The following is a 12,163-nucleotide window of genomic DNA, read 5'->3' on the forward strand; positions in this document are numbered from 1 at the left end:
CATAAAACATCTGGGTAGAAAGTTAAAACTGGAAAAAAAAAAACTCAAGGAACAGATCACCGATTCTGTTCATAACTTATATGGACAGAATTTCTAGGTGCAGCCGAGGTGTTGAGGGGATCCGACTTGGTGGCCTCAGGATTGGGTCTCTGCTTTTTGCAGATGACGTGGTCCTGTTGGCTTCATCTGGTCGTGATCTCCAGCTCTCACTTGAGCGATTCGCGGCCAAGTGTGAAGCGGCTGGGATGAGAATCAGCACCTCCAAATCTGAGACCATGGTCCTCAGCCAGAATAGGGTGGATTGCCCTCTCCGGGTCGGGAGTGAGGTCCTGCCTCAAGTGGAGGAGTTTAAATATCTCGGGGTCTTGTTCACAAGTGACGGAAGGATGGAGCATGAGATCGACAGACGGATCGGTGCGGCGTCTGCAGTAATGTAGACTCTGCACCGGTCTGTCATGGTGAAGAAGGAGCTGAGCCAGAAGGTGAAGCTCTCCATTTACCAGTCGATCTACGTTCCTACCCTCACCTATGGTCATGAGCTGTGGGTCGTGACCGAAAGAAGGAGATCTCGTATACAGGCGGCTGAAATGAGTTTCCTCCGCAGGGTGGCCGGGCTCTCCCTTAGAGATAGGGTGAGGAGCTCGGTCATCCGGGAGGAGATCAGAGTAGAGCCGCTGCTCCTCCGCATCGAGAGGAACCAGTTGAGGTGGCTCGGGCATCTGGTCAGGATGCCTCCTGGACCTCCCTGGTGAGGTGTTCCAGGCACGTCCCTCTGGGAGGAGACCCCGGGGAAGACCCAGGACACGCTGGAGGGATTATATCTCTTGGCTGGCCTGGGAACGCCTCGGGATCCCCCCGCAGAGTTGGCAAATGTGGCTGGGGAGAGGGAAGTCTGGGCTTCCCTGCTTAGGCTGCTGCCCCCGCGACCCGACCCCGGATAAGCGGCAGAAGACGGATGGATGGATGGATCGGTGGATAAACCCATGAAAAATGGTTAAAAAAAAAAAAAAAGCCTGATTTTTTCAATGATGTCTTTGACGAAATGGAAAAATTATGAAAATATTTTGTGTATATTTAGCATTAATTACCATGTGATGCCAACATAAGTAACCTAGTAGCAGACTAGTATCAGATCCTGCTTGACAGGATTCTTCGCAAAGTTTTTACCACAATGATGCAAAATGTCTCAGAAACAAAACCACGAATGTCCCCCTGGGTTCTAAAGGAGGGGTGTTGTCGAGGAGTTTTCCACTGTATCCCTGCTCCAACACACCTGGCCTACATTACACAGAGCTGCATGGTACGTCGTCATGTGACAGCCTTGTATAAATAAAGTTGGTTTGGTATCGCTGGGCTTACATGAGCATTTATTAATATAAATATCATCATTTCAAATTCTATTGGATCCCGTTGAACCAGTTTCTGGATGTAAAACAACAAACATTATTCTTTCTTTCTGTCATAAACCTTTATTTATTAATATATGCAGGTTAAATGCTGGAATAAAAGCAGATTTTCCTGGGAAAAAAAAACAGGAAATCTTCTTGGACCCTGAAGAGACATGGGACTTTGCAGGTGAACGTTCAGCCTGCAAAGTCCCACGTCTTGTTGGGTCTCTGCAAGCTGAGAATAAGAACTGTAATAAGTGGGAATCAGACTCCAGCATGGCTGCATCGGGCCTGGGTTTTAAAGAGTAGCCGCATCGAACACAGAGTCAATGCCGCCCCCGCTGAGAACCCTTATTCTGACGGGCTAGACGCCAGACATGTACTACCTGAAACTACTGCGAGATGCCAGTGGAGAGGAATAAAAGTTGATGTCTGAGGGGTTCCAGTATCTGGGGTCTGGAAGCTTCCAGCCTGACCTTTCACCTCAGGCTCATATTTGGACTGTATCCGGTCCTCATTCCCATCAGGCTTGGATGACGACGACAGGACGAAGGAGCACAAAACGATGGCCTTGACAAGGTTTTCCAAGCAGGACGCCGCTGACAGGTGTCTGAAATCAGGTGAGAAGCTTCAGATGAAGCCCAGAGAGGAACCAGATGAGGAACACCTGACTAAGAAGTCTCCTGGACACCAACAGGACCAGTCAGGACGGGACGGTTGCTAAGGCCAACCGTAACCTCCCCTGATTGGCGCCTCAGGTACGTGATGGCAAGACGCCATAACATGTACCTTAGAGTGGAACCCAAACACGACTCGGAAACAAAAGAGAACGGCAGCCAGCCATGCCAGTCCTCACAGGAACTGATGTTTTTCCCAACCAATCAAAAGGTTTGCAATATGTAAGCCCCACCCTCTTCACTGGGATCGGGTGGTATCCGAAAGGAAGGATCCCTAACAAGTAGGACCAGTCGGGTCAGATGCTGAGGAACCCTCCCAGCCGGCGCCAGGATCCCGAACAAGTAGGATCGGTTGGGTCAGACGCTGAGGAACCCTACCAGCCACTGCCAGGGTCCCTAACAAGTAGGACCAGTGGGGTCAGATGCTGAGGAACCCTCCCAGCCACTGCCAGGATCCCTAACAAGTAGGACCAGTTGGGTCAGATGCTGAGGAACCCTCCCAGCCGGCGCCAGGATCCCTAACAAGTAGGACCAGTTGGGTCAGATGCTGAGGAACCCTCCCAGCCGGCGCCAGGATCCCTAACAAGTAGGACCAGTTGGGTCAGATGCTGAGGAACCCTCCCAGCCGGCGCCAGGATCCCTAACAAGTAGGACCAGTTGGGTCAGATGCTGAGGAACCCTCCCAGCCGGCGCCAGGATCCGTAACAAGTAGGACCGGTCGGGTCAGATGCTGAGGAACCCTCCCAGCCGGTGCCAGGATCCCTAAAAAGTAGGACCGGTCGGGTCAGATGCTGAGGAACCCTCCCAGCCGGCGCCAGAATCCCTAACAAGTAGGACCAGTTGGGTCAGATGCTGAGGAACCCTCCCAGCCGGCGCCAGGATCCGTAACAAGTAGGACCAGTCGGGTCAGATGCTGAGGAACCCTCCCAGCCGGCGCCAGGATCCCTAACAAGTAGGACCAGTTGAGTCAGATGCTGAGGAACCCTCCCATCCGGCGCCAGGATCCCTAACAAGTAGGAACAGTTGGGTCAGATGCTGAGGAACCCTCCCATCCGGCGCCAGGATCCGTAACAAGTAGGACCAGTTGGGTGAGATGCTGAGGAACCCTCCCAGCCCGCGCCAGGATCCCTAATAAGTAGGACCAGTCGGGTCAGATGCTGAGGAACCCTCCCAGCCACTGCCAGGATCCATAACAAGTAGGACCAGTCGGGTCAGAGGCTGAGGAATCCTCCCAGCCGGCGCCAGGATCCCTAACAAGTAGGACCAGTCGGGTCAGATGCTGAGGAACCCTCCCATCCGGCGCCAGGATCCCTAACAAGTAGGACCAGTTGGGTCAGATGCTGAGGAACCCTCCCATCCGGCGCCAGGATCCCTAACAAGTAGGACCGGTTGGGTCAGATGCTGAGGAACCCTCCCAGCCGGCGCCAGGATCCCTAACAAGTAGGACCGGTCGGGTCAGACGCTGAGGAATCCTCCCAGCCGGCGCCAGGATCCCTAACAAGTAGGACCGGTCGGGTCAGACGCTGAGGAATCCTCCCAGCCGGCGCCAGGATCCCTAACAAGTAGGACCGGTCGGGTCAGACGCTGAGGAACCCTCCCAGCTGGCCCCAGGATCCCTAACAAGTAGGACCAGTTGGGTCAGATGCTGAGGAACCCTCCCAGCCGGCGCCAGGATCCCTAACAAGTAGGACTGGTCGGGTCAGACGCTGAGGAATCCTCCCAGCCACTGCCAGGATCCCTAACAAGTAGGACCGGTCGGGTCAGATGCTGAGGAACCCTCCCAGCCGGCGCCAGAATCCCTAACAAGTAGGACCAGTCGGGTCAGACGCTGAGGAACCCTCCCAGCCAGTGGTGGAGACGAAGCTAAAGAGACCTTTGACACATTCACAGCAAGCCTTTCATCCCAATCCACTCCATTTCCTCGGGAAGTCGCTTCGTTTGGCGTTCTGCATGAATCCAATCCAATCCAATCCAACTTTATTTGTAAAGCACTTTAAAACAACCACAGTGGACCAAAGTGCTGTACAGAAGAATAAGACATAAAACAGCTATACAATTAAAACAATAAACAAAAACAAAACAAAAAATAAATAAATAATAAAAATAAAATAAAAATAATAGTACATTCAACATCTCACATGGTGTCAAAAGCCAAGGAGAAAAGATGGGTTTTAAGATGAGATTTAAAAACAGACAGAGAGGAGGCCTGTCTGATGTGGAGAGGCAGATCATTCCATAGTTTAGGAGCTGCCACAGCAAAGGCACGGTCACCTCTCAGCTTGCGCTTCGTTTTAGGTACACTCAGGAGCAGTTGATCAGCTGACCTGAGAGAGCGGGGGGGTGTATAGGGCTGCAGCAGCTCGGAAAGGTAGGGCGGGGCAAGACCATTGAGGGATTTAAAAGTAAATAAAAGAATTTTAAAACTGATCCTAAAACGTATGGGCAGCCAGTGAAGTGAGGCTAAAATGGGGGAAATGTGCTCGTGTTTACGTGTGCCAGTTAAAAGACGTGCAGCAGCATTTTGCACCATCTGAAGACGGGCCACGGAGGACCCACTAACCCCCACATAAAGTGCATTACAGTAATCCAGCCTGGTGGTCACAAAGGCGTGGATTACTGTTTTGAAGTGCTGCCTTGAAAGAATAGGTTTAATTTTGGCCAGCTGCCTCAACTGGAAGAAGCTCGATTTAACGACTGAACTGATCTGACAGTCGAGCTTGAGATCAGTATCCACTTTAACCCCAAGATTTGTGATGGTTGGCTTAATGAACTGGGCCAAGGGACCCAGATCTACAAGGGGGGCCCCAGTGGTGCCACCAAAAACCATCACCTCTGTCTTTTTCTCATTAAAATTTAAATAGTTTATAGCCATCCAGGCCTTTATGTCGTCAAGACACCTGAGTAGTGGTTTAACAGAATATGAATCTTTCTTTTTGAGAGGGACATAAATCTGACTGTCATCTGCGTAACAGTGGAAAGAAATACCATGCTTCCTAAGTATGGAACCAAGTGGAAGCAAGTAGAGAGAAAAGAGAAGAGGGCCTAAAACTGAGCCCTGTGGGACCCCACATGAGAGACGAGCAGAGGAGGACACAGAGTCACCAAGGCTGACACAGAAAGTTCGATCAGCCAAGTATGACCTGAACCACTCCAGTGCTACACCCCTGACACCCACCCACTGTTTCAGACGAGAGATTAAAAGTTCATGGTCCACTGTGTCAAATGCAGCAGTTAAATCTAGAAGCACAAGAATAACACAATCACCGGAGTCAGTAGCTAAAAAGATGAATGGCGAAACACATTCTGCTTTGACTACAAGACCCGGTACGGTACCACCCCACTTCGTATCCTTACAGAGACAGCGATCAGGTGGCTCCAGGGGTGACTTCGGACTGGTGTAAGAGGTTTTTAACTCCCAGCTGGGAATTTCCCAGGAGGAGATGTGGGTGGGCTTCTCTGCTCCCACAAACCGGAAAGGGACTAAGTGGTTTGGAGACCAGATAGATGGATGGACGGCTGATTCAGTTAGATTCAGGTCGATTTGTGAGAGGAAGCAAATGCATCTCAGCCGCGGTCCAGACTGAAAAGAGGAAGTGAATTATCGCTAGTTCCACTGCAGAGATGGTGATCATCGTCTTCGCAGTGGAAGAAGCGAGGTTTCATCACCCCCCCCTCCCTCCATGCCTCGCAGATTAGAGGATGCCTTTCTGTATCTTTTATAAAACGAGAAGGGAACACGATGGAAAACCATTTTACATGGATGCTTCCTGGTATTTCTCATCATAATTCAGCAGGTTTCCCATCATAGACATAATATTTCAGCACCATCGCTGCTTTCTGTTGGCTTTGTTCTGTAAAGGGTCTCAGAGGTTCCGGGTGGGATTTTAATGTGGATCTGCAGGGAGAAAAACCAGTCCACCCTCTCCGCTCTTACTTTAGTTGTGTGCGGTTGAACCGGCAGCCTGATTGTTTTTTAGCTCTCGTCAAGCAGGCGATCACCAGCAGTCAGATCAGTCGCACATTTAGTCCTAATTTGCAATTAGAGCCGACCGTGTTCATGTTATCCTTCATGAAAAGATTGCTCCCCATATGGCAGTGGAAATCTCAGTAAATGACTAATCGCTCCCGTCTGGCCGGATTTAACATACCGAATGATTTAAATGTTCCTTTATATACTCACAGTAAAGAGCTAGCGGCCATTCATGTATGCAGATTGTTTAAATAGCACAACGACCAGAACAAACGGGTGAAGTTATGGAGTTTTATGCAGCATTTAGCTGCTTAAAAGAGGAGCTGGAGGTGGAAATATGCTGTCCAGCAGTTAAACACACGGAGGCTGCAGCAGGTTCGCTGCAGCCTCCGTGTGTTTAACTGCTTCTTACAGCTGTGTTTGTGTTCCTGCAGAGGAATTTTTCTGTCAAATTTCTCCTGAAATGTAACTGTGGAGCAGCCCAGCTTTCTTTAGAGCAAACCGAGACGATAAACCACTGCAGGGAGGGAGAGGAGTGTGTGATTGTGTGTGTGTTCAGCAGCACACTGTCAGGAGCTAAGTGCTCTTCCAGTCATCCTGTCAAACCCACCCAGCCGACAACACATCCAGCCAGGCAAACAGAATAAAGACACGTCCATTAGAGCGGCGAGTAAACGTGAGAGACCAACAGTTAGAGAGCAAACGGAGAGGAAGGGAAACGCTGGTGGATCCACACGGTGGAGAGCTGATCATCTGACGAAGACACCAGGAGAAGACAGAAGAAAGAGCCGAGTTTCACTCAGACACCCTGAACCACCGGGGTGTGTGTGTGTGTGTGTTAGGGGTGGGAAAAATCAAATAAAATATTGAATATCGGGATTTTTTGCTTCACAATTTTAAAATAGATTTTTTGTTTAAGAAAAAATTTTTTTTCCAAATAAATAAAAATCCTTCATTATAAAATTTTTGTCATTTTTATTGTTTTTATTGATCTTTTTACTTGTTTTCTTGGGCATATTAGCAGCAGAATGATGATCTGGCTGATGTGTTGTTTTTTTCTACCTGAAATCAAGAAAAATGCTGAGTAAAAAAAAGTTTTGAACATTTTTCTTGTTCAATGTCGATGAATTGTGAGAATCACAATTTAAATCGAATCGGCAGCTGAAAAATCGGAACTGAATTGGGACAAAAGCCCATCGTAACAGCCACAGTGTGTACACACACAGTTTATATCCATGTATTTCCTCCGTCTCTGGGAACGTCCCAGCTGGTAAAAAGCGTTTAGTTTGTGTTGGGAGATGACGTACGGATGGGATCATCTGTCGCTCTCTACAATCGAGGCTACGACAAAGCAGCAGGTTTTACTGTTTTCCTTCATTTCTCTTTCTTTAATTAAAACCAAACACGGCTTCTCATCCGTCTTGTTTTCCAATCCGAGTTCTTCTTGGTAGCAGGTATTTCATCTCATACATCGTCAGCCGAGGCTCCATTCACACCGATCTTATTTCTGAGTGGAAGAGTTGCTGGCTGGTTGGAGATAATCCTGGCCTGCGGGCGTAGAGCAACATCGTGCTTTCTGCCCATGCCAGCATCGTTTCTTATCCTCCGATAGGCTCCAAATCCATTTGCACGGTTTAGACAATGGTCTGAAAATCGGATGATGAACATTAAATTTCAGGACGCAGCTGCGAGAGCACGAGTTCAGAACTTCTTCAGGGATTTCACTCCGGCTGAAATAACTTATAAGGGTCTTTTGGACAACAACCTCCATGTTGTGTCCGCAATGGGACGACGGGACGCCGTCCAGTATGTTCCAGTATGTTTTAGCCCACTCTCTTCATCTGCATCATATGAATGTCTCCCTGATTCCCAGTCAGTCCCAACATAATGTCCTTTAGGAAGTTAAAAGAACGACTCCTGAACCAGCTGAATATTAAATTTAAGCTTAACAGCTTACTACTAATTTATTCTGAAACATCCAAACTTAGCTATCGTGTCATATCCAAGATGTACAGAATTTACCTCAAAAGGAAAAAAAAATATATATATATTTTAACATATTAATTTTTGTAGAATTGCATTAAAATGATTTCTTATATCTTGAAAAAAACCTGTTTTGTAGGTAAACAAGGACCAGAATCCTTTAAAACATTCCTGGATCCAAACAGTGATCCGGACCACCACCAACATTAAATCACTTCTTCCTTTTTCACATTTCCAACAACTCCTGGAAACTTCTTGAAAATCTCTCCATAATTTTCTGAGTTATCTTGAACACAAACAGATAAACGGCGGTAAAAACAGAAGCTCTTTGGCAGAGGTAACAACAGCACATCGCTACTCGCTAATGCTAACTTTGCCATCTGGAACGCTGGAAACCACGACTCTGGGTGCTTTCCTTCCAGATGCTCATGCATGACCGTCGTGTTGCCGTGGTACGCCGACTCTGTGTGGCAGACGACACATTTCCCCTGTTTGACACTTTGGTTGTCAGTTTTCTTCTTCGTTGTTTAAACAAAATGACAATACTGCCCCCAGCACTTCCTGTGGTGCTTTGCGTCATTTGCTCGGTGTTTAGAGTTCTCCTACTGTCTGAAAAGCCGTGGTTGGTAAACGGCGTTACTAGCAAAGCTGTTACGGCGTTTATAAAGCATCAACAAGGAAATTTCTCATCGATGAATCTTCATTGTCCACAAATCGTTGCAGCCTTGATGTTTTCTTATTGATGCATTATCATCGTTGGCATTCATCACCTCCGTTTTGATCCACCAGATCGTCGGCTTGCATGTGAAAGAGCAGCGCTCTGTGGTGCGATTGGTGTTCGCACGGCGCTAAATGAATCGTACAACGCGTGGAAGTGGATCGCAGTTGTTTGAAGCGGCCCAAACAGCCGCAGAGTGAACGCACTGAAGCAATCCTGCAGGTGTAACTAAATACAACTGTATGCAGACATACCAGCCTTATCATAAATGAAACTAGAACGTTGGAACAAACTGGTTTAGAAATGTTTCCTTCTTCATCTGGCAGCATCTTCCAACTCAAGCAACCTCTTGGTCTGAGTTTCACTCTGACGTGCACCACTAGCTGTAAATCCACACTTCCGTGTTTCCATTCATACTCCAGTCAAGATGCAAATGTCTCTTTAGGACCATTAAATGTAACTTTGTATGGGCTTTTGCACTGTGTAATATAGAGTGGATCTGAAACCACAAAACTACAGCATAAGCATCAAAACGCTGCAGCAACCCGTGATGTCATACCTGTATGTCTGTGTCTTTGACTGGCTCCAGGGGCTCAAAGGTCGTTGCAGCACTTAGACTTTCCAGTCTCTGAGAAATGTGGAAGATGTCTAAACCTCTGGAGCCGAGGAGGATGGAGCTGACAGAAAGAGAAAGGCTGTTAGAGCCACGAAGAGCAGTTCTGTCGGATAACCACCAGATGGCGCCGAACGGTTTCCACCACAGATCATGCATGCAGATTAGAAAAGTTTTTTAACCTTTAGAAAAAACTAAAATATAAATAAAATAGACTAAAGTACAACCCAGCAGTGGTATAAATGATTTAATTAAACTTTGTAGTTAATTTTTAAAGGCATAAAACCTTTTCTATGGACAGTTTAAGATAAAATAAACAAGTAATCTTCATTTTAAAACAACTCTGAATGCGAAGGCGAAGTTAAAATGTGCGATTAAATCAGACATCACTTCTTCTAACGACTCAGAGTCAGGACCTTAAAAACTGATAAATATTCCTTACGCTTTTACATCTGCTGCGTCTTGGGAGGTGCGGGTCAGGGTGCGAGACCGGAGCCTCTCCCCAGCCTGCTGGATCTCCTGCAGGTTCCTCTCAACATGTGGAAGCTCCGACACGGCTTCCGTCTCCGCGGCCAGCTGCTCCGCTTGCTGCAGCAGCTCCCCAAAACCTTCTGCATCCATTCTGCTGCACAGAGACAGAGGACGAAGGTGGTTGAGCAAAGGGATCTCTGCGTCCCGGGTTCTGGAATAAGTCTCTGGTTACTTTTCATATTTCTAAAGGACATCTCTGTCACCTGCTGGTCATGAGCTGAGGTTAGTTTTTGGGCGTGGAATAGTTTTTGCTTTCCATTTCCATCGTGAAGTTCTGCAGGAATCACCTTGCTGGTGCAAAAACACCATTTTATGTCCATCTGTGGTTTTTTTGGACATTTCACAGATCCAACCAAAGAAATGTGAATTATATTTATTTATGACAGACTTTTAATAAAATAACCTGAGAAACTATGATGAATATGTTTTTTAATTGGACCAATAATTTGTGTTCGGTGCCGTATTCATGCATGAAGTCTTGACGAGCATCGAAATAACATTACATAACTTTCCAACCTTTCAACGTTTAAAGAGACAGGACGAAAAGCAGACGCAGAATAGCTTTAATTACAGGGTGCAGAAGTGCTGTTGTGCAGCTTTGAGCAGGTTATTAAATAAATTCCACTAGAAATGGTTATGTTCCATGACTGGACTGAAAATATGTGAAAAAGCCGTCAATGTCCAAAGCAAAACCGTGAAAAACTCTGAAAGTAACTGTTGCCAGACATCTTAAAATAATACAGAAATGTTGGGCTGCTTGGAACTAAATGTAAACATGAAGCAGGGAACAGTTTAAAATGTTACCCTGCTCCAACATATGTGATTTGATGGCTCCAACAGAGACTCATTTATTATAATCAACAAGGAAACGTCTAAAACTTGCAGGACAGCTGACCTAGAGGGCGGGTTTCCCCACCGCTGATGTAAACAAACGATGGTTGAGACAACATTCTGTCCATGCAGATTCTGATACAAAAGCTCCAAATAAATGTAGTTTCATGAAACATAATCACTGAAAATGGACACATACATTATACACTTAATTATTTTGGGATCAAGATTACAGTTAAAATGCTTCATTTAACTGTATTTAAAAAAAAATTAATTGTATAAAACAACATAAACTATTACCCCTCTAGATTTAGATTTAAAATATAAAAATAATATTATAAGCCTAGCTGTAGATAAGGAGTGGGATTTAAACAAACGCAAGCAGAGTCAACACCTCATGTGTAAATTTCTATATTAATGAGAAATAAACAACAACACCTGATGAAATAAACAACACCTGGCTCTCAGCTGAACTACAAACCCAGGAGAATATATCTTTAGTAACATATATCTCCAGCAAAGTATGTCTTTAGCAGCCACATGTTGCTTTATCACCAGACAATGTGATCTAAATCCACATTTAGAAGACTAAATAACTAAAATAAATCACGTGGTTCTGTTGACAGCTGACAACAACCCCCGCGCGCATGGAGGTTAGCATACTGTTAGCATAGGCTAAAGAAATTAATGTTTAAATTTAGCCATAATTTTCCAGGAACAGTAAAAGCATCATATTTAATAAGTCATTTCAGATGTAAAGAAGGGTAAGAAGGACGACAGCCGCGCGTTTTGACTATTTTCTCCTCTTTAACGTTGCTCTGAGTTGTTAGCATGCTGCTAGCTATGTTAGCATGCTACTAGCTAACCTCAAGCCAAAATGAATGACCGGTGCCGTTAGCTAACATGCTACTAGCTAACGTTCGCGCACATGGTTGCACTTTGGACAACTTCATAATACATATTTGTCGCTGTCGGTGTCTGAAAACCTTCCTACCTCGTGTAGCAGACAGATTAAGGCGTTTCTTGCTGTATTTTCCAGCTAAATTAATGTCTTTAGCTACTTTCGGTTAGCATGTAGCGTATGTCCCGGTGCTTCTGGGAGCGAATCGTGATTGGTTGTTGTACCGGAAGTTCTTCTTCTACTATGGATTTAAAATGAATGCTAAATAATAAGACGACACATTTTGTACTGGAAAATCCCAACGACATGATTAATTACAATATGTAATCTAATAATTACAAGGATCTTGTGTTCTGAATTTCGGTATCACAGTTTTCTTTTCTTTTTTTAACTTTTTGTTTACATTTTCAAACACAAGTGACCAAAATACGCCACCAGAAACAAGTGCCCAGGAAGGGAAGAGATTCTTTTTTTAAATAAATGAAAAATAATTAAATAAAAATGAAAAATAAATAAAAGTACACACATCCACAATAGGGGTTTGTGTGTCC

At 45.8% G+C, this 12,163-nt stretch overlaps 1 protein-coding gene across 1 annotated transcript in view; it reads right to left on the reverse strand.

Moving 5' to 3' along the window:
- Positions 1-11,820, reverse strand: part of nup93 (nucleoporin 93) — a 36,579-nt gene extending 24,759 nt beyond the window's left edge. Inside the window, exons 1-3 of the mRNA XM_079255454.1 lie at positions 11,706-11,820; positions 9,792-9,974; positions 9,296-9,413 (exon numbers count right to left, since the gene is read on the reverse strand). Coding sequence (XP_079111580.1) covers positions 9,296-9,413; positions 9,792-9,970 — 297 coding nt within the window. The 5' untranslated portion in view covers positions 9,971-9,974; positions 11,706-11,820. The remainder of the gene's footprint in view (positions 1-9,295; positions 9,414-9,791; positions 9,975-11,705) is intronic.
- Between the last annotated feature and the right edge of the window lie 343 nt (positions 11,821-12,163).

Source organism: Telmatherina bonti (genome assembly GCF_933228915.1).
Source record: "Telmatherina bonti genome assembly, chromosome: 2".
Lineage (NCBI taxonomy): Eukaryota > Metazoa > Chordata > Actinopteri > Atheriniformes > Telmatherinidae > Telmatherina > Telmatherina bonti.